This window comes from Zootoca vivipara, chromosome 4 (genome assembly GCF_965207765.1).
Source record: "Zootoca vivipara chromosome 4, rZooViv2.hap1.1, whole genome shotgun sequence".
Taxonomy (NCBI): Eukaryota; Metazoa; Chordata; class Lepidosauria; order Squamata; family Lacertidae; genus Zootoca; species Zootoca vivipara.
In genome coordinates, this window is record NC_142587.1 from 35,387,477 (window position 1) to 35,409,824 (window position 22,348).

The 22,348-nt window shown below is 42.9% G+C and overlaps 1 protein-coding gene and 1 long non-coding RNA gene across 8 annotated transcripts in view; one reads left to right on the plus strand and one right to left on the minus strand.

The window, feature by feature from the left end:
- STS (steroid sulfatase) overlaps positions 1–22,348 on the plus strand; it is a 213,594-nt gene that overhangs the window by 141,552 nt on the left and 49,694 nt on the right. For all 6 annotated transcript variants that reach the window (XM_088667707.1, XM_088667706.1, XM_035116354.3 and 3 more), the window contains 4 exons: positions 1,418–1,539; positions 2,374–2,496; positions 5,922–6,345; positions 13,905–14,041. In XM_088667707.1, the coding sequence (XP_088523833.1) occupies positions 1,418–1,539; positions 2,374–2,496; positions 5,922–6,345; positions 13,905–14,041 (806 nt within the window). The remainder of the gene's footprint in view (positions 1–1,417; positions 1,540–2,373; positions 2,497–5,921; positions 6,346–13,904; positions 14,042–22,348) is intronic.
- LOC148685897 (uncharacterized) lies at positions 263–3,077 on the minus strand. 2 transcript variants are annotated; one of them, XR_015949501.1, is made up of 3 exons: positions 2,954–3,077; positions 2,257–2,433; positions 263–384 (listed from the first exon to the last, which is right to left on the minus strand). It is a non-coding gene; the product is annotated as an uncharacterized LOC148685897 (long non-coding RNA). The 2 variants fall into 2 exon arrangements; XR_015949500.1 differs by lacking the exon at positions 263–384 and adding an exon at positions 399–521.

The window sequence follows — 22,348 nt, forward strand, 5'->3', positions numbered from 1 at the left end:
CTCTTCGTGGACCAGAGCACGCCAGGCACACCTGTCTTCCACTGCCTCCTGCAGTTTGGGCAGACTCATGTTGGTAGCTTCAAGAACGCTGTCCAGCCATCTCGTCCTCTGTTGTCCCCTTCTCCTAGTGCCCTCCATCTTTCCCAACATCAGGGTCTTTTCCAGGGAGTCTTCTCATGAGGTAGCCAAAGTATTGGAGCCTCAGCTTCAGGATCTGTCCTTCCAGTGAGCACTCAGGGATGATTTCCTTCAGAATGGATAGGTTTGATCTTCTTGCAGTCCATGGGACTCTTAAGAGTCTCCTCCAGCACCATAATTCAAAAGCATAAATACTTCAGCAATCAGCCTTCTTTATGGTCTGTCTCTCACTTCCATACATCCCTACTGGGAAAACCATAGTTTTAACTATATGGACCTTTGTCGGCAAGGTGGTGGTAGTCCCATCCTAATCCAAGTAAGGATTAGTGATACTAGTCTCAAGAGTGTGGCTTTATGTCTCTTTCCCATCACTCGTGCCACTACTGATAAGAAAACAACAGTAAAAATCCAAAGGGCAGCTACCTAAGCAGCAGAAAATAGCACAATATATTTTTTTAAAGGTGTAGCAACAGACCCTCCAAGTGTCCCTGTTTTCCAGGGACAGTCCCGAATTGATAAAACTCATCCCGGTTTCTGATTTGATCCTACAATGTCCTGCTTTTCATTAGAACATCCCTATTTTCATCAGAGAAATGTTGGAGGGTATGGAGTTATGTAACCCCTGAGCCAAGGAGATAAGTAACTTATACAACCTTTAGAAGACATCTGAAGACAGCCCTGTATAGGGACGTTTGTTTAAAGTTTAATGTTTTATTATGTTTTTATATGTAGGAAGCTGCCCAGAATGGTTGTGCCAACCCAGTCAGATGGGTGGGGAATAATAATAATAATAATAATAATGGAATACGAAATCCCAATTTTCATTGGAGAAATGTTGGAGCGTATAGGGTTGCCAGCCTCAATAGAGGACAGGACTTCTGTGCCTTTAATTGCCCTGCTCTCTTTTGAGTCTGGAATCCTTAAAGAGAAACCAGCAGACCCTTTGCTTGGAAAGTAAACAAAGGGTCTGCTGGTTTCTCTTTAAGGTTTCCAGACTCAAAGAGAGCAGGGCAATTAAAGGCACAGACGTCCTGTCCTCTATTGAATCTGGCAACCCTAGCTGCAGCCCTAGACAAATGTAGATACTTCTAATTGCATTCACTCCAATGATCAAAGGTGCACTCAATTCACCATAAAATTTGGCTTCATGTTGGATTTGTAGGACACCAACTGATGCACTATAAGCCATAACGAGAACTTTAAATAGTCTGAACTCACTTGTGTTTACATATTCAGAATACATGCCCTTGAATTTGTCTTCTTCTTTTTTCCCCTCCAGGACTCCTAACATTGACAAGTTGTCTAAAGAAGGAGCAACACTGACCCAACACATAGCAGCCTCACCACTATGTACCCCAAGCAGGGCATCTTTCTTGACAGGCCGCTATTCTGTCAGATCAGGTAAAGGATGTTCTTACGCCTTTGTTAGATATCAGGGCACAGCAATTCAAAGTAGGGATGGAGAGGAGCAAAGCAGAAGACCCACCACTGCATCCCTTGTACTGCTGGCTCTTGGCCAACACAGAAGGCAAGGGCATCTTAACTTGTCCACCACACCAGCTCCAGGCTGGCGTAGCTGAGGAGTCTGATGATCAGTCCCTTGGGGGATCTGCAGGGCTCTGGACCCAGCACATCCAAAGTTGCCACTGCCCTTGTCCTGCCCCCAGCCCAGAACACCTTGTTTTGGGGCTGTCGGTGGTAGCTTTCTGGCTTGGCACAGTTGGGGATTCTGATGTGAAAGAGCCCCCACCAATACTGGTGCTCCTCACTAGTAGGCATGCATCTCTGCGGGTGGTGCTGTCGTCTAAACCACTGAGCCTCTTGGGCTTGCTGATCAGAAGGTTGGCGGTTTGAATCCCCACAATGGGGTGAGCTCCCGTTGCTCAGTCCCAGCTCCTGCCAAGCTAGCAGTTCGAAAGCATGCCAGTGCAAGTAGATAAATAGGTACTGCTACGGCGGGAAGGTAAACAGCATTGGTGTTCCGTTGCACCAGAAGCAGTTTACTCATGCTGGCCACGTGACCTGGAAAGCTGTCTGTGGCCTGAAAGCAAGATGAGCACTGCATCCCCATAGCCGCCTTTGTCTGGACTTAACCATTCAGGGGTCCTTTACTTTTACCTTCGACATGCATCCATTGGTTTCAGTAGGTCTCCTCATCTGAATATGACCAGAGTTATATATCACCCAAAGTGTATGCTAATGAAAACTGGTTTGCCTCCTATTTGATTCCTTCAGGAATGGCTAGCCTGCACAAAGTTGGGGTCTTCTTGTTTTCTGCTTCTTCTGGTGGACTCCCTGTGGAAGAAATAACATTTGCTAAACTTCTCCAGCAGAGGGGTTATTCTACAGCTCTCATAGGTATGGCTGATTGACACGCTTCCTTTATCTATTGGTCTTAAGAAATTTATACCCTGCTTTTCTGACCCAGAATTGTCCCTCAAAGCAATCTACATGTTAAAGATGGGCTATCAACTAAGTAAATGAAGCAATTAAGAAGAAAAAAAAGCAAACTGGAAATGCCTACAGCAATTCCAAACAATAAAATACAGTCACTGAGACTTTCTGAAATAACTCTTTTTTTGAAAATTACTTTTCAATGCAAGAGACAATTCTTTGGGCGAGGTTAGCCATTAGTGTAGGGATGTGGGTGGCGCTGTGGTCTAAACCACTGAGCCTCTTGGGCTTGCCGATCAGAAGGTTGGCAGTTCGAATCCCACAATGGGGTGAACTCCCGTTGCTTGGTCCCAGCTCCTGTCAACCTAGCAGTTCGAAAGCACCCCCCCCCAAAAAAAAGTGCAAGTAGATAAATAGGTACCGCTCTGGCGGGAAGGTAAATGGCGTTTCCGTGCGCTGCTTTGGTTCGCCAGAAGCTGCTTAGTCATGCTGGCTACATGACCTGTAAAGCTGTCTATGGACAAACGCCGGCTCCCTCAGCCTGTAAAGTGAGATAATAATAATAATAATAATAATAATAATAATAATAATAATTTATTATTTATACCCCACCCATCTGGCTGAGTCTCCCCAGCCGCTCTGGGCGGCTCCCAATTGAATATTAAAACAATACAGCATTAAATATTAAAAGCTTCCCTAAACAGGGCTGCCTTCAGATGTCTTTTAAAATTAGAATAGCTGCTTATGTCCTTGACATCTGATGGAAGGGCATTCTACAGGGTGGGTGCTGCTACCGAGAAGGCCCTCTGCCTGGTTCCCTGTAACCTTACTTCTCACAATGAGGGAACCACCAGAAGGCCCTCAGCGCTGGATCTCAGTGTCCGGGCCGAACGGTGGGGGTGGAGACGCTCCTTCAGGTATACAGGACCGAGGCCATTTAGGGCTTTAAAGGTCAACACCAACACTTTGAATTGTGCTTGGAAACGTACTGGGAGCCAGTGTAGATCTCTCAGGACTGGTGTTATGTGTTCCTGGTGGCCGCTCCCAGTCACCAGTCTAGCTGCCACATTCTGGATTAGTTGCAGTTTCCGGGTCACCTTCAAAGGTAGCCCCACATAGAGCGCATTGCAGTAATCCAAGCGGGAAATAACCAGAGCATGCACCACTCTGGCGAGACAGTCCGCCGGCAGGTAGGGTCTCAGCCTGCAAGATGAGTGCCGCAACCCCAGAGTTGTCTGTGACTGGACTTAACTGTCAGGGGTCCATAGCTGCCAAGTTTTCCCTTTTCTCGTGAGGAAGCCTATTCAGCATAAGGGAAAATCCCTTAAAAAAAGGGATAACTTGGCAGCTATGCAGGGGTCCTTTACCTTTACCGTAGCCATTAGTAGTAACAGCAGCCCCACACCTTGCCTAAAGAGGAAATGGCAGCATTGGATCTGTGAGATAGTTATAGTCTACCTGAAAAAAAGATAAAAAGCATCACACCCCACTGTGATCAGTGATCAGTGAACTAAGCTTAACGGGAAACAGAACATTCAGTGGGGCGACAAACCCACCTAGTGGCTGTGCCCCCTTTTCTAGGATCAGATAGGTACATTAGCGACCAAAAATACTGGTCAACTTATCCAACCTGATTTACTTTCCACCATGAGGGTAAAAACAAAAACAAAATAATGGCACCTGCATTTTCAAACGCTTTTGAGGAAACTAGGCGCAAATTTAAAAATGAGAATGTTCACTGAAAACAATTGATAGCCGTTGCATTTGCTTGTGGATTCAAAAGTGCAGTTCCTGCAAATAAAATGCTGAACACATTCTGCAGTTTCCATGGATATTATGGCCATGGAATAAAAAAGTGGGGTGGGTGGGAGGGAGTACCACAGATATAAATGTACTGGATCCATATGTTCCTAGCCCTAATCTTGAGTCACTGTTCAAGGTCCCATATTATTTGTTTGCGTAATTTATTTACATTTGAAGAGGTTATACGTTGCTCTCCAAACAGTAGTCCTTTAGCCTGGCTAACATACCTCTCAGTCAACATGACAACATTGATCGCTCACATAAAAATAAAACAGAAGAACCAGAGAATAATAATAGCATGATTAAAAGAATGGTTGTTTCTTACTAAAATATTAGATAAATGTCTGTAATTTATCCTATTTTATTTATGATTATTTTCTAAAGCATTTACCAACTGCTCAATGTTTTAAAATCCCTACACAATATGCAATGTGAAAACCCCAATATCATTAAAACAAACGTGCAGCATCAAAGCAGTAAAACAGTAGTATAAAAGCAAAGAAAAATAATGCAGGGAATAAACACACACACACACACACACACACACACACACACACGGTCTGATCTAGTGCAGTGTTTCTCAACCAGTGTGCCTCCAGATGTTTTGGGACTACAACTCCCACCATCCCTAGCTAGCAAGACCAGTGGTCAGGAATGATGGGAGTTGTAGTCCCAAAACATCTGGAGGCACACTGGTTGAGAAACACTGATCTAGTGGGTCAGCAAAAGCCTGGGCAAAATGTATGTCTTTACAAGATTTCTGAAGCAACTAATTGTAATATACACACATGCACACAGCTTGATTGCCGCCCATAGAACCCAAATGTATCACATATGGAAGATGGAAGGGCATTCCATAGTATAAGGGAAACAGCAGAAAATTCTCATTTTTGATAACTGCCCTATGATGTTCTGTAGGGTGCTGTACTGCAAGTAAAATTTCCCCCAGTAATATTCTAATTTATTCTCTGGAAGCTAAATAGATGTAATGCTCGAGTTGTCCTTGGGTTGCTAAATCATGTGTGCTTTCTTGATGGAAAAACTATAGTACGGATCTTGAAAGCTCTGTTAATTTCATTATTACAGTCATCTACATTCACTTCAATTAACTTATTCATGGAAGCAGCTTACAACTCACCTTGCCATCTAGCTGGCTTTAAATTTACTTGCACAAAAGCAGTCATTTTAACTTGAAATGTAATGTTGATACAGCGCTGCACTTTGATGATATGCGGCGTTACTGCTCTGCCTGATGCCCTGTGAAATTCCAAATTAATCATAAAGAATCGGAAAATTCTCTGAAGAGTAAGAACAAAGAACAGGAGCATTAGAAGAGCCCTGCAGAATCAGGCCAAAGCTATCTAGCTCAGCATCCTGTTCTCCCAGTGGCAGAACAGATGCCTGTGGGAAGCCAGCAAGCAGGACCTGAACATAGCCGCTCTGCAATGTCCAGTAGAGTGATGAAAATTTGCACAAAAGAGGAAGGAAGCGTACCAATTGTATATCAATACATAAAGTGGAAAAGCTACAAGCCTACAATTTATTTAAATATCTGTATGAAATATGTGTGTTTTCCCTGCATTTAGGAAAATGGCATCTTGGGATTAACTGCAACAGCAGTGATGACTTCTGCCACCACCCTTTAAATCATGGATTTGATTACTTCTACGGGGTGCCTGTGAACAATCTTAGGGACTGTAAACCTGGTCACGGAAGCGTGTTTAGCGCTGGACTGAAGATGCACATCCGTGCAGCACTCCAGACCACGGCGATTGCTCTGATCTCTTTGGCGGTTCTGAATTACATTGGCCTTGTCAGAGTTCCCCGCAGAGTACTGGGCTACTTCTTCTTAATAGCGGCAGTGATGGTTGGAGTTTTGCTGCTCTTCTTTTATAACTTCCGGAATCTTAACTGCTTCTTGATGCGAAATCACAGTATTATCCAGCAACCCTGGGACTATGAGAACCTCACTCAGAGATTCACAGAGGAAGCCAAAAGGTTCATAGGAAGGTAAGGGTGTTCAGTTTTAAAGTGTTCGAATTTCAGAGTGGTGGCTTGTTTACAGAGGTGCCTGTGATTTGGCAGGTGAACAAAGCGCCGCTCATTTCCCATCCCTTTGTGTCGTTATTGTTGAAAGGTAACAAATTGTGTGTGAAGACAGGGAAGAGGCATACATTTGTAGACACCCTCTAATTCAGCCCGGAACTTCATCTGTGTTCATTCAGAAATCTCTGAGGTTCAGCTCCTTGCATTCTTGCTCTTCTCTCCCCTTCCTGCCTACAAACTCTACTGTCCAAAGTCCCAGTCCTTTCCTTGAATTCCTGCTCTGATCTCTAGGTCCTGCCTACACATTCTACAGCTCAGGATTGCTGCTCAGCTTGTTGTCATGAAGTCAAATGGCGGCCATCAGCTTACCATGGGCACAGAAAATCTCCTGGATCTGCTGCCTGTGTAGCACCACAGATGGGTTGTTAAGATCCTGGCAGGCCCCGACCACATGGCTGGTAGTGTTAATGACTCACAAATTTTGCAGCTTGCTCTTTAGAAAGATTTATTGTATACTAATCTATTTGTCCACTTAGCCAAGTATTGTCCACTCTTGACTGTCAGCAGATGTCCATGTTCTCCAGCAGAGGTCTTTTGTAATCACAGTGCATGAGGTAGGGGCTGGGTGGGTGTAGTGGCGCTGGTTGCTTCCTCACGAGTAAGCAGCTCCAAACCCCGTGCTTGGTTTTTACAGGGTTTTATTATATACATATGTACAAGACAGAGCATCAAAAAGCATGACTGTACTATTCCGATTCAGAATCCGGAAGCACCTCCCGTCATGACTTTTGCCAACACAGCCCCCTGGGCACCCTAAACCTCCTCCGTTGCTCCCTCCTCCTTTCTCCCCTTATCTGTTGGGGTGAGGGTGCTGGTGGAGTGCCTTCTCCGCTAGAGCTGCTCAGCTGAGGGACCGGCTCTGTATCTTCTGGAGCCTCCCCCTTGAGAGTGCTTTGGTCCGCCCCTTGCAGTCCTCTGGAAACGTAGCCTCCACAGCATCCCTCAGGGTCTGCACCTCCTTCTGAGCCGCAGTCCCACCTTCCGGAGGAAGCTGCCAGACGCTAGGCTCTGGGGCTCCGGCTTCACCCGAGAGCCCCTGTCCCGATCTACCGGGCTCTCCGCTGACCCCTGGTGGTCCCCTGACAGTGGGTGCCACCCTCACAGCTGTGGAGGTTCTGCTACTTGCCAGAACCAGGATGGTTTAGTGCAGTGGTAAGGAGAGCACCAGATTGGCAGTGGCTCAGGAGGGTGGGTAAGTATCATGTGGTCTCTGTGCTCACTCTTTTTTCCATAATTGGAATTGTTGCTGATGTTAATTTGATGGTGCAGAATTTTTTTTTTTTGTGGGAATGCAATATGGCGGGAGATACCCTGAATAAAACCAACTCCCTGCTTAGATATACAGGTAGGTTTGTCATTTTTATTTATGCAAGGGAAAGAGGTCTAGGACAGGCATAGGCAAACTCGGCCCTCCAGATGTTTTGGGACTACAACTCCCATGATCCCTAGTTAACAGGCCCAGTGGGCAGGGATGATGGGAGTTGTAGTCCCAAAACATCTGGAGGGCTGAGTTTGCCTATGTCTGGTCTAGGAGGTAAGTGTTGCACTTTTCTCTGCCAGAAAACTATAATTTGTAATAGCATTCCACCCTGGAAGTTGTGTTTGACATCTTGGCTTTGAGTTTGGCACAAAAAAACCACGAGGTGCCTCTGAGCATGTGCAGAGTATTTCCCCCTCTGTACTGCAGAACCACAGCCAACCCTCACAGATCTGCAATTAGAGAAAAGGACTTCTGGGATATGACTTCCCGGCTCTGGGTTTCTGGGAGGTGTCTCCTACCTACACATTTGTGTCCACAGTAATCAGCTTGAATCTCCAATGTCTTCGCCACCATCCTGACTTGCCATCCCAGTCCTGTAAGGAGCACCACTGCTGTACCCAGCCTCATCGCGGCCGCCGTGGTTGGTCTTTTGTATCACCTGTTTTGCTAGGCATTGAACCTACCTGGGGTCTTCTGCTTGCAAAGCATATATTCCAGGTATGGCCCCATGCTGGGGTAGCTGCTAAACACTAGCACGGTGAAGATGCATTTTGCTAAAGTGAGCCCCTCTCTGAAAAGGAAGGCAAACTAGATATACATGAGTCCCAGCTACATCCAACAGAACTTATTATTTTCCATATGTATAGCACATTAATTTCAATTTACAAGTGGTTAATGGTGTAAAGACAGCAGCCCTCATGTGTTAATTATTTTAATTAACACTATAGTCAGCGCATTTGACACTCATGCCTTACTAGAGCAGTCTTTAGGAGATCTTACCACATTTAAAATGAATTTACTTCTTTCAAATATGTCTAGAAGCGATTGTTTTCTCAGTGCATTTCTGCACTGAGATGACGGGCCACTACTGTTGGAGAAAAAGAAATGAAACCGCATCCCCCTGAATCTAAATAGAAAAAAAGAGAATGATTGTTAAGCACTTTCCTTTAAAAGATTGATGAAGTTTCTGATTTCTCTGAAATTTTGTGTGGCAAAAGCTTGGAAAACCGTCTGTGGGGTAGTCCACAAGAATTATGAGTAAAACATTTGTTTTATATTTGGGATAATAGAGAAAGGAGTGTGTGCGCATTTGCAAGAAGAAGAAAAGTTGGACATTTGCTTGAGACTGACAAAGCCTGTTTATAGTCTCATGGATAGCAAAGCATATATCATTCTCTGATGCTGTATATCTGAAGATTTAAGGCTGTGAAATAGGGATGAGAAAGTAAATGTCAAAAATGTATGTAGCTGTTTGAAGGCATAGAAAAATGACTCTGCATAGGAATAGATAACTGAGACATACAATTATTTTGTTTTAAAATATATAAATCTTAACCTTTGAATGGAAGCCAAGCTCTTCTCATTTCTATTCTGTATTTGAACAAGATAGTAAAACTCAGCCTTTATTTGTTCCTGGCACTTCAGGTTTTTATTTTGGACTCAGGTTTAAATTTAGTCCTACTTTTAAATGCCATTTTGATATGACATACTTAAAGCTATAAAATGGGAGCTGTACCAACAGCAAACTCTCTTTGGCTTAAATAATATTTTGTTTAAATGGCACATTTTTCAGTTTTATAGTTACAAACAGGGCTTTTTTTCAGCCAGAACTTGCCGGACCTCCTCTTAGGTGGGCACCATTCCCATTGTAGGAGAACAAGGGAGGCATCCATGTTGAGTTCTGGTGCTTCTTTTTCTAGAAAAATAGCACTGCTTACAAGTATATGTAGTTTAGTGAGAAGGCCATAAAGTGTTTCTTTTTGAGGTATGAACTTTTAAAAATAATAGGATATAACAAGCAATTCCATGGTTAAAGAGTGCAAAATGAGTACATAGGTTTGCGTGTTCAGACCTTTAAACCTTCCCCTTAAATAAATTCACACAAGACTCAAATTTTGGTTTGGTTTTTGGCAGAATTTAGGACACTACTTTATTGATTACAGATTGTGAATGGTTGTATAGGCTCTGGTTTGACTAGCTCCCTGCACCATTGCAGGTAGCGCTGACCCAGAGCTCTACTGTAGGTCAGCCAAGATTGAACACCTGGAATGGCAGAAAGCTGGGAACGTGCTATGTCCACCAGATGTCCCCCTGGACTCAAGCATGGGCATAACCCCTCGCAGGGCTGACCAAACCACTGAGTCCCTGGATTCCCTTAATGGAATACCCTTCGCATAGGGATGGCGAGAGCATTCCCCCATCCCTATCACCTGAACCAGAGCCTATCCACAACCTTACAAGTTGTGATGATTTGCTACGCGGCAGGTGAAACCCAAATGGCACCAGCCAATCAGCCAAGTGGGAAAAAATCCTGCCATGCCCCTGTCCCAACGACAGACGACACATGATGGCATAGCAAGGTCAAGTGTGCAAGCCCTAAAAATAGGGAGAGGTGGCCGGGTGTTCTGATGCACTGACCAAGAGAGAAAGCTCAGGGTCACATGCATTGGCATATATAGGTCCCTTGATCCATTTGGCTAGCGTCCCATTGGTCAGATTAAACCCAGCATCAAGGGGCCAACCAATCGGGTGTTGTGGCTATCTCACCCACAACACAAGGGTTTGGTTGCCAGGTCTCACCGCAATACATGCCCTCTTTGAGGGAGGACACGATATTCAGGGAGGGCATTACTGGAACCTGGCAAGTCTCATATCCTGGCCTGCTGTTCTTCTGCTTTGCTATTTCTGCCTATTCACCTGCCCTCAAACAGGGAGCGAAAGAAACAGAGAGAGTGACAACTGAGCCCATTAACAAAGAAATAAAGAGAAGTGAGAGCAGTAAGGAAAAGGAGGAACCCAGACAAGGAGAAGGTGTACCAACGGCATCCTATGGTACTCTCAAGTTGGCATGTTAGAGGCTTTCCATAAGTCTACAATTCTACATTAACCCATAACCAGTGGACCCCAAATCCATTTTCCAGGTACTTTCTTCCATCCCTTGCAAGGCTTTCAAATATTTATCATGAGGCATTTTAATCCAATTCACATTTAATCAAAGGGGAAATGGTCAAACTTTAAAGTTTAACCTTTAAATTCAATTCAAGGTGGAATTCAGAATGTTTTTGAGAAACATCGTTTTTCTGAATGTTTCTCATTTTACTGTTCTTACTTTATTTATATTTGTATTGTTTTGCTGCCTTGCCGTTCACCAGTCTGGTGTCCTTAGGTAGTACCAAGTGCTAGATTGAAATGTACTAAATAATATTAATAAGGATAGCAATATGGCTCCTGGCAAATTCTGTCTGAGGGAATGCAGGTCTCGACAGAAGAATTGTTGCTAATCTCTGTTGTAACGTCACCTTTATTCGGTTCAAGGAAGCTTGGCGCCAGTTTCAACAGGCCTGTCACTCATTAGACATACATAAGCAGTATGAGCGAGAGCAACTACAGCTACTTGCTGAAACAGCAGCTTGAAGGCTCCTTTCCTCCATTCAAGCTTTGGGACAGTAATAATAGGAGCCATGTTGGACACCAGGATGTTACAATTCTCAGAACCCTTAACAAAAATAGTTCTCGGGATTATTTTAGGGAAGCAATGCGCTTTAAATGTGCCTGGAAGCTATGGTGTAAATGTAAACAATTGCTAGTGGAGACCACTTCATTTCAGACTGATTGACACTTCTTTCCTTTCCTTTCCATAAAACAAGACATACATGAGAAAGAAGGGGGTGGGTGGGTTAGTCAGGTTCTTTTTATCTCAGAAACATGACACACACAGAGAGAGGAATGCATTTAACCACCATGAAGAAGAATTATTCATATGTTAAACAATGTTGTATTGGGCTTCTAAAGTTTCATGGCCATATGAATGTGTATGATGTTTTATTTATTCAAGCTCAGAGTTTGCTTTATTGTCCCCTCAATGAATAAAACTTAAGATGTGTTGAGAAAGGTAAATTGTGTAGAAGGGAATGGCAATAAATTTTCAAAGGAGCTGTTTGCTGAAGTGCTTCAGTTAATAAAACAGGACTTTAACTGTTATTGTCAAATCTCCGTCCCACTTACAAGCCAGTGTGCCATTCTATTTTCAAGGTTACAGAAGAGGTAATCAGTCATGATCCCCACCAGGGTTTGGCGTAAGAAAAATAGCCATCTCTGATTTTCTAATCTAAAGGATATTAATAGATGAGATTCTTCACCTGAAAGCTAGCTGTCAATCAATGCATGGTAGACTGAAAAAGCAAAAGCAGTGAATGATTTTAAATCCATTGGTATGAACCATTGATTAGATACCTGTTCTTGGAGTAAGAACTCTTTGTTGTAGTGGCATCCTTTATATTGCTTCTGGGGTAGCTATCTCATGAAAATGGGCATTTGTAATAGAAGTGGTGACTTGTACCTGTCCTGTATTTATCGCTGTAATCCTATGTTCCCATTAGATGCCTGTTGCAAGAGATATAAGTTCTCCTTTGCTACTGTTTTTAATCAACCTGCCTTAGTTATTGGGTTCTGCTACATGGGAAATGGGATTGCTGTCTTGCAATTTTAGCTTTGGGCTCTCAAGATCTCTGTTTGATTCATTACTATGTGGTAGATGACAAGAGTTAAGCATTTCCATTCCCAGTCACAACTTCTTGCATGGGAATGAAGATGACAGGAACATTGCTGTCTGGATAATGTGTATAAATGATTCTTTTTTTGTACAAGGCAAATTATGCAATATGTAATTGTTTGTGTATTGTGTTTATTATGATTTATATACAGGTCTACTCAGAAACAGCTTTCACAGCTTCCACTAAGGCTTATGGGTATAAGATTGGAATCTTTATCAATTAATAAAATGTACTTATTTTCAAAATGTATGCCCTGCATCTCAAAGCAAGAAACCCTTCCACTGGTGGTTGGTGTGAGAAATTCAGGTCTTGATCCTCGGTGTGAGCGAAGGGATAGGTTATGAATCATCATTCTCACTCCTGAAACTTTAGAGGGCATGGTTTCCAATGAGAAAGCCATTTATTTTGTTGCACGGAACTTGTTGTTTTGGGTTCCTTTGGGAGGAAAGGTTGGATATAAATTAAATAAATAAATAAATGGGAGTCAAGTCACAGAGAAATGACCTCAAACATATCTGAATGGTGGAACCAGAATGACCCAAGAAGGTTGCTCTAGAACAGACACATCCAACAGGTAGATCATGATCTACCGGTAGATCACTGGATGTCTGTGGTAGATCACTGGTAGATCACTGGCTCCCCCCAAAGAAGCTCAACAACTTTGGCTCCCCTAAAAAATGCTCAACATTTTAGCCCTTCACCCCCCCAAAACAGGGCTTTCCCGCCTCAGAAAAGCTCAACAACTCTGACCTGAACCCCTTAAAAATGGGGCTTTCCTCCCTAAAAAAAAGCTTAACAACTTTGACCTGAACACCCCAAAAGGGGGTAGATCACTGCCAGTTTTTAACTCTATGAGTAGATCACAGTCTCTTCGGAGTTGGCCACCCCTGCTCTAGAAGGTGACCAAGAGAAAAACTCCAAAAGCTGGCTTTTATTTGTAAAAGGGTGGTGTCAGGGGACCTCAGTACAGTGAGCCTCTGCCCATCCTCCACACCAGCACCTCGACCAGTGAGAGCAGTAGCAGCAGGTCAGGTGGGAGGAATGAGGAAGTTAGCGGGATGAAGCAGTTGAGGCTCAGCGATGTTGGGGAGCCTTTGCTCCGCCCTGACCAACAGGTGGAGGGGAGCAGGCAGCCGCTTCCATCGCCTGATTTAAGGCGCACGCCAAAGCGGAAGGTCGGGGGGTGGCGTTTTGGGGTGCTGGATCTGTGACAGGAGGCGCCCACTCCCGGATTCTGCGAGTGACTGAGAGGTCATGTTTTTTGCTATCTCTGCACTGTAAATACTATGCACAATAAAACTCTTAAAGACAAAGCGGACTCGGGCGTTGTTACTCAAGAGCACCCTTACAAGTGGCAATGGTTTTTATGTATGCCTTGGATTGCATTTCACTGCATATTATATTCTATCCTCTCTCTTCTTCTGTTTCAGGAACACCAATGCACCATTTCTTCTTTTTGTGGCTTATACTCAGGTCCATACCGCTCTTTATGCATCCCAAGCTTTCAGAGGAAAAAGCAAACACAGATTATATGGAGATGCCCTGGAAGAAATGGACTGGAGTGTAGGTATGTTACGTGGCTCTACGTCACCTGAGTTAATTGCCTTTTAGAAATATATTTGGCTTTTTATTCATTTATCTGAAAGCATTGCTAAACTGCTTAGTATGTCAGAATTCTCCAAGCGGTATTTATTTCACAATATGTATGCAGACAGCCCTTGATTGTAATAAAACCTCAGAGTGCTTTTACGAAAAGAGTAAAACAATAAAATTATCAGTAAAAAGCAGTTAAAACAAGTATTCAGAATATTAGAAAAAATATTAAAATAAATAATAAACTAAAAACCATATAGAAACACAGGACGACTTCTGAACTTGTCTGAACAGGCTCGCCTGAACAGAAATCTTAAGCAGGTACAGAGAAGGTGCCTGCCTGATGTCAATAGGCAGGGAGTTCCAAGGTTCCTGTGCTGCACACTAAAAGATCTATTTGTTACAGCCTTCCCTACTTTATCCCTTTTCACACATACAAATGAAGCACTGGCAGTCAGCTGGTAGAGATTGCACAAGTCTCTGCTGGCACTTGCAGCATCTAAACCTACTGTCAGCCTTCATTCCCTTTTGAAATCAGTGGCAGCTAGGTGTGATTCTCCTTCTGCTAGACTGTATCCATTAGTTAATGCTAGTTATTATTTTGAATTCTAACATACAAAGTGGCGACTTTTCACAACGGATGGCATAAGACAAACAAGAAAGAGCAAGAAATTCTTCAGGGCACAGAGTCTTGCAATGCACAGGCTTCCGAGGAGTGCTAATCTACCCGTTTCTGCAAAGGGTCCTGATTTATTTGTCAGCGTATTGGAACGACTCTCCATTTCTAGAGGTAATCATCTGTGAAAACAAGTTTGTGCTTGAAACAATCAAGCTGAAGAACAGGCAACACTAAAAGATAATATTCACCTTTCATTCCTCCCACCCGTTCACCCCCAACTCATTTCTGGTTCAATAAAGCAAAGTACAAAATTATTTTCAGTAAACAATGCCATATTTATTAAATTACCGCAAACTGACTTTCACCTCTGCAGTAGATGCCTGCTTTATAAGGAACGTTGAAACGGCACGCTTTGATTGCAAGTGCACAGAGTTCAACCCCATTCACATTTCTAGTCCAAATTTAGCACCAAACTTCCGCTTATGAATTGCAAGAGCAGTACAAGGCTACAGAGAAGGTCCCCCCCCCCCAATGTAGTTTTCTCATGGCAACTAGTCTTAATATAGGAATGTAGGAAGATGCAGGAACGTAGGAGATGACGAGGATTGATGCTCTACCCAAAATTACTGTGTAATCTTTATTGAAACACAGGAAATAGTTGTCTACCTCTCAGTATTCAGTAATTTTACCAATTTCATCAATAATTTCTCCAGGATTTAGTTGGCTAACACTGTAAATCGTCTCCTAACTCATATGTTTCTGGTGCTCCTTGTCTTTTAGTCAGGTAAGCAGCGGCACTCATTATCCAGTTTTTCAGGTAAACCCATGACTATACTGCAAGGTTTTGAACACAGGGACCTGTGTGCATTCTCCCATTTCATTGTAAAATCAAGTTAGAGTTTTTGCATAGAAATTGTAATGATGCCAGTTCAGTATGGAAATATGTCACTCACGAACATTCAGGCTTATTGATATATATTTTTTGAAATTCTTCTGTAGCATGTGTGATAGTAAAAAATGAATACTGGGCAGATCTGATAACATCACTGAGTAGAGTGGTAGCAATTAATCTTGAACAAATCCAACAAATAGTTGTATTGTTCAGAAAACAATGGGAGGCACTTTTTTGTTTGCATAGCCATTTATCAAATCAAGAGACACACACAGACTTTTTGATACAATTGAAAACAGCCAGTGAGTGATGAGATGACCAATAAATTGGAAGGGAATAAACCAACATATCCAAAGCTATGGTGGATGTTCCCACTCCCTGACTGCTAAGGCATTTATGAATTGCTATTTGAAGTAGTTTGAAAAGTGAGGCTACAGTCATCAAACAATGACTCTAGTAAGCAGTGCCGGATTTACGTATAAGCTAAACAAGCTGTAGTTTAGGGCCCCACTCTCTTGGGGGGGGGCGGCAAAAAATCAAATAAACAATATAAAATAAAATAAAACCTACATACAGCAACAGTGTTTTGTGTTGTGTAGGCTCCTGTGATATAAGTAATGCCCCCCCCCCGCTAGCCTGCTCCCTAAAATAGCACTGATTTGCTCATATCTATATATAGGGTGCCTACATTCTGCATGTGCATATATATATATATATATATATATATATATATATATATATATATATATATGTAAACTGGGCATGTTTGTTCGTCTCCAATGTTCAACGAAACTGCTTGACTGATTGCGTTCAAATTTTAACACAAAGTCAAAACGAGAGCAAGCCCATGCCGCTTTCAAAGACAGATGTCACACCTGGGCCAGGTAAACCCCCCCCCCAAAAAACCACGTGTTCCAGAACTCACAAATCAGACAAAAGTGCATGCTGGGAGCACAGAAGAGGTTGCAAAACAGCGCCCTCTAACGACGGCTACACTGGTACTGCACCTAGGAAAACTTCCATCTCCACAGCATTTCGGCTCGGCTTTCCAGACTGGGCGAGGGGCGGGAGGTGGGGGCTTGCCTGGGTGGGGCTTGGGGGAGGAGGGGGCGGGATAGGTCATGGGTCAGGACAGGGTGGGGGGAGTCACAGGGATGCGCCTGGGTAAACAGAACAAACATTTAACAGACTGAGCCACAACAACGCGTGGCAGGGCCAGCTAGCGGCTTTATATGCCTATTAGGCCCATAAATTACCATATAGCATATATTCAACACAAAAAACAGCGACAATTTGTTGTTGACTAAGGACAGCTGGACATAAAAAGGGCCCCATTACCTTCAGTTGCTTAGGGCCTCATCAAACTTAAATCTGGCCCTGCTTGTAAGACTACTAAAGAACAAGTAAATTGAATATAACTATTGCTCAATACCGTCATTCATCATTGCATTAATATTTGGTTAAAACTTTTCGTTGATTGTTTCTTTAAAAACCCACATTTTTACGGCTAGAAGCGTAGTTGTGTACTATGTAGCAGCACTCATGACATTGTTCTGCTGGTATATATTTTTCCTCCTTTTCATTCCCTGAGAGAAACTAGAGGATTAAGCAGTCTCTGATGGTGATAATATATTCTAAAAGTGCTAAAGTCTGTGACAGCCCCAGTGGTATCCATTGCAAAGCTGTCAGTTTCAATGCCTTTGCTCAAGCATGCTCAGTTTTTCCCAAAGAATAGCGATGACCAAATTCAAGTGAGTGCAATCTGTAAAGGTTGTGAATGCTTATTTTTGTACTGGGGTCAGAACCAGTGCACAGCTATAGGTCCAACGTACCACCAACGACCTAAAACAGTAAAGCTCGTAGAATCCGTTGTGAAGGCCAGCTGTCCACCTGATATGTAATCTGCAGTTCATAGACAGATAGGATTACAGATATGACAATGTTATACGTGTTTCTACTGTTTCAATGGCAGTTACAGCCCTGGGTTGTGCAATATGGTATTGGTCCTCTGAATATTTGTGGCCTGTTGTTTTATTTAAAGCATTTGAACCTTTACACCATAAGATATTTGGCAATTACATTTTAATGATTTTTTTTAAAAAAAAAACAGCAACACCCACGTACATTTAAAGAATTCTAGGGAACATGCAGTCATGAGATAGTCCTTTCCACAACGTCAACTTAACAATGAATGTAAACAATGGTTTCATGTACAGAAAAAGTGAATTGGTGGAATCCCTTTCATGGGAAACAAAAGCTACAGTATTCTTGTAGACCATTAAGGGCTCTATTCATCATGCATCCAAGTCAGCAGAAAAGGATAAACTTTGGACAGCCAATGATGTCTTAGATCTGAACTTTAGAAACTTGAAGTTAGAATTTGCCTGTCAACTAGTTTGATATGCAAGGCTATTTTTTTGCATCAGTGATGATATCCTAACAAATATATTCATACATTTGCTTTTAAAAGTTGGAGTATTTTTAAGGACATGCAAAGGGAATCAAAGCAAGCTATTATGATACTGCCAAAAACTTCAAAGCTGTTTTGTAAGAACCAGAGCTTGGGGATGGGGGTGTTGTATTTAAGATTCCTTCTTGACACAGCTTTGCTTTTGTTAAATGAGTAAATCTGTAAACAGTGGACAAACTGAATCTTCACTTTTCTGCAGCAATAATGTAAAAGCATGGGCCATTTATTTATTTATTTAAAAAAATACAGGACCTTTGCATTCCTGTGCATGCTTCCAGAACCTGATGCTTCTTTGGACTGCACTGATTGGTTCAGTGAGCATTTCCTGGTAAAACTTTATGCGCTTCACAAGGGTGGGGGAGGATGTGTTCTGAAAACTCATTGCTCTTATATTCCCCCCAGCATTAATTGCAGGTGTTCATAGCTCAAATTTCAGCGGTGCCCTGTGCAACACTGAAATATGGTGCCCACACCCAGCTTCCATTCTACATCATAGTTGTGGCACCCGTGAGACTCTGTACCCAGCAGGTTGCACTTCCCTAAATCTGATTCTGTTAGCATGAATTGGGTGTATATGTTGAACTAGGCGAACAATAATATGTGTATTGGACAATTTTTTGCAAATATTTATTTGTTGCTGACATCTGTAGAATGAGTTGTTGCCATCTCTGGAAAATTAGATTCCAATTGCTCCATTCTGATTGCTGAGGAGTTTTACTCAGAAAAGCTCTTTCCCCTTTTAGTCAGCACACAGGGATTCTTCAGATTGCGGAGAACACCTATGTGTTCTATGGTACATCCTGTAGGCTATTAATTGCCCATCTGAGGAAATGGTGTCCTGCATAAAGAACCAACTATAGTAATCTGTTCATGCATAGATGTTTATTGGGAAAAAGTGTAAGATGTATTTGAACTATATACCCTAAAACAAAATGATCAGATCACATAAAACCAATACGACACCAGTGATTTGGGATGACTTGTCCTATCTCAAATCTGGCTGTCTTGTAAAATGCACAGCATTCCTTTAAGAGAGCTTTGAAACGCACAAGGCATATTTGGCTTCGAGGTACAGCAATAAAGTCAGCGGTGTGACAACCAAGTTATGTGACCTTCCAAAAAATATGTCCAAGATTGTGCAAGGTCTGTTTCTGTCAAGGATTGGCGAGGAAGATAAAGCAACACACGAGCAGCTTTTTGTGGATAGTTTGCAAGAAGCAACACACATATAGCTGCCAAATCCCCTGTCATTAGAGGATGAAAGTATGCTACTTAGCTCTATGGAGAAGATTGTACTTTGCATACAGAAGGTCACAGGTTCACATCTCCAGCATCACCATTTCAAAAGATATTTTGTGGGAGGGCTGGGACAGAACTTGATCGGCCGGTGCTGTCAGTCAAAGTTGATAGTACTGGCTCAGACAGAGCTTAGCAGCTTCACCTATGTTTGAAAGGGGGGGGGAATAGAAAACTGAGATCAGAGGAGCAATATGATAAGTCATAGAGTTTGAGTTTGAGATGCCATTATTTTATTCTTGCTGTAGGGATCCAAGGCAAAAGCAATGAACACTTTAAATCATGCCTTAGGTTGCAACTCATCCTGCAGGCCTATCCTTGGTGGCAAGGGTGCCAGCTTGAATAAAATACTGGCAGGGGGCAGGAGGTAAGCCCCACCCCACATAATCACAAGACATGGCACCATTTGAATTGCAATGCCCATCAACTTTGGGAGGGCGGCCCCCTCAAACATTTTATGGGGAGGGGAGGGACCTTGGCCCTTAGGAGTGGGCTTCTGTGCTTGGTGGCGGGAACCATACTGTATGTGGGCCTTCATCTCTCCCCCTGCCACCCCTCATTCTCTTCAAAGTGATGGGGGCAGTGGTGGCGCCTCCTCCAACCCCCAGCTAACTTTTTGTGGTTGGTTTGCTGCTACTTCAGCAGTGGCAGCAGCTTTCTGTTATTTTTCCAGACAATCTTGATGTTGTGACCCACCAACACACATACTTACCTAACATCCACATAGCAGTAGCTGCCATGGTCCCCTAAGGTGAGTAGTGTTGTCCTGAAAGATCTCCTGGGAGCAATCTGGAGCAGATGGAATATGCAAAGCAACTCTTGGTATAGAGGGGTCAGCAAACTTTTTCAGCAGGTGGCCGGTCCACTGTCCCTCAGACCTTGTGGGGGACCGGACTATATTTTGAAAAATATATATGAATGAATTTCTATGCCCCACAAATAACCCAGAGATGCATTTTAAATAAAAGGACACATTCTACTCATATAAAAACTGATTCCTGCACCATCCACGGGCCGGATTTAGAAGGTGATTGGGCCGCATCCAGCCCCCGGGCCTTAGTTTGGGGGACCCCTGTAATACGGATAAATTTGGTGCAATGAGCATCTCCCTATTTTTATCTGGAAAATATGTGGAAGGCATGCTCTGCCTACTTAGACTTCTGCTGTCTTCTTTATGAAGTCAATTTCTTTCCTACTCCTTCTTCCCTAGATCATATTGGCTGCCCTCTGTGATGGTAGAGAAGCTTGACCAATATCTGCTGGAGTGTCACCATCACTACTGCAACCAAATCCTTTAGCACATATGTTGGAGTGCTTTGGCAGATAGTAAACTGAATGCAGCTAAATCTATTGCTGCTTCTTGCTTCTTCCTAAATCCAAATGTCAACCAGAAAGACAGAGAGCAAAGTTTACCTTCAGCAATGTGAGACTCACTCCCCAGAGGGGAATTCATAATTAGGCTCCATTTTCTTCTTCTCCTTAACAGTGTCTGCAAAGAGATTCATTCACAGCTTGCATTGTATACAGATGGCAAGTACAGAACAAGCTTCAAGTGTCTAACAGCATTAAGATATACAAAGCTAATAGGGCAGTGTAGTGCAAGGCAGAGATGCAACAGTGCCGGCACCTTTGTGAACAGAAGGGCAAATTAAGGGAAGGAAACACAAAAGCTGGCCACAGTTTCTGTGTCACAGTTACACATTGATGGTAATGAGAGTGATAAGGAGAAATAGGGAGGTGGGATGTAAACTAGCAGCAAGATTCCATAAGTTGTATAAATATTGCATAAGTTGTTTGCATATGCAAAGCAGAATCTTATTTCTAGATATACACACAACAAATATGGATTACACAGCGATTGCAACAATAAATATTCAACCTGCTTCCCCAGCTCTGTATTACAAGGTACCTGTGGGTATCCTCATCCATAAACATCCCCTGTGGGTACTTTCTGTTGCATATTGATAGTCAGTTTGGGTCCCACTGTGTATTAGGCCACATATAAGACCACATATTATGGAGGACTGCTCAGTGCGTGCTGCTTGCTTTGAGATAAATAAAGATTGTAATAGATGAGCTCCTAAATAAATAACTGTGACGTGTACAGGATGCCTTCATTATGTCAGTAGGCTCAGTGTTGTCATGACTTAATGAGAAATTAATGTAAGATCTTCTTGAATTCACCTTTTCTCACCATAACCAGGTATGATGGAGTTGTAGTCCACCTGGAGGCTAAGAGGTTCCCCATCCCTGCTCTAATACACAAGGAGCCATGACACATTCATGGAAACACAGGAACAGCCAGCACTTTCTCCATTGATTCTTATACAGAATTATACAGGCTGGAGGCAGATGAAGCTTTGCTAAACTGATTTATTCTGTTTATCAGTGATCTGCATGCAAAGATGCTGACATTTATGATTTAGAAACCTGAACAGCAACCACTGAAGAAAGGGTTGTATCCTCCAGAGGTTTGTGTTGTAGTTGGGGATTCTGTTCCTTGACAGGTGACAGGTTCTAATCATGGAAGAAATGGACAACCTAAGCTGGGAAGGTCACATCTTTGGGGGCAAATCTTAAGAACAACTAATTTTGACATATGTGTAGGGGAGCCTTTATGTGCCTTCTCAAGAGGACAGTGGAGGGAAGAGTGGTGTAAACTTTGGCCTGCTAAAACACTGCCAGTTTACAAGAAATTGTACTGAATCATAGAACTGTGGAGTTGAAAGGGACCCCAAGGGCCATTTATTCTATTTCCCTGCAATGCAGGAAGCTCAAGTAGATCATACATGAAGATGGCCATCCATCATCTTAAAAACCTCCAAGGAAGGAGAGTCCACCACCTCTCGTAGGAGTTTGTTCCACTGTCAAACAGCTCTCACTGTCAGAAAGTTCCTCCTGATGTTTAGTCAGAATTTCCTTTCTTGTCACTTGAAGCCATTGGTCCAATTGCAGAAAAGGAGATCCATGATACTGGTTCTGCTATTGGAACCATAACAGTGTC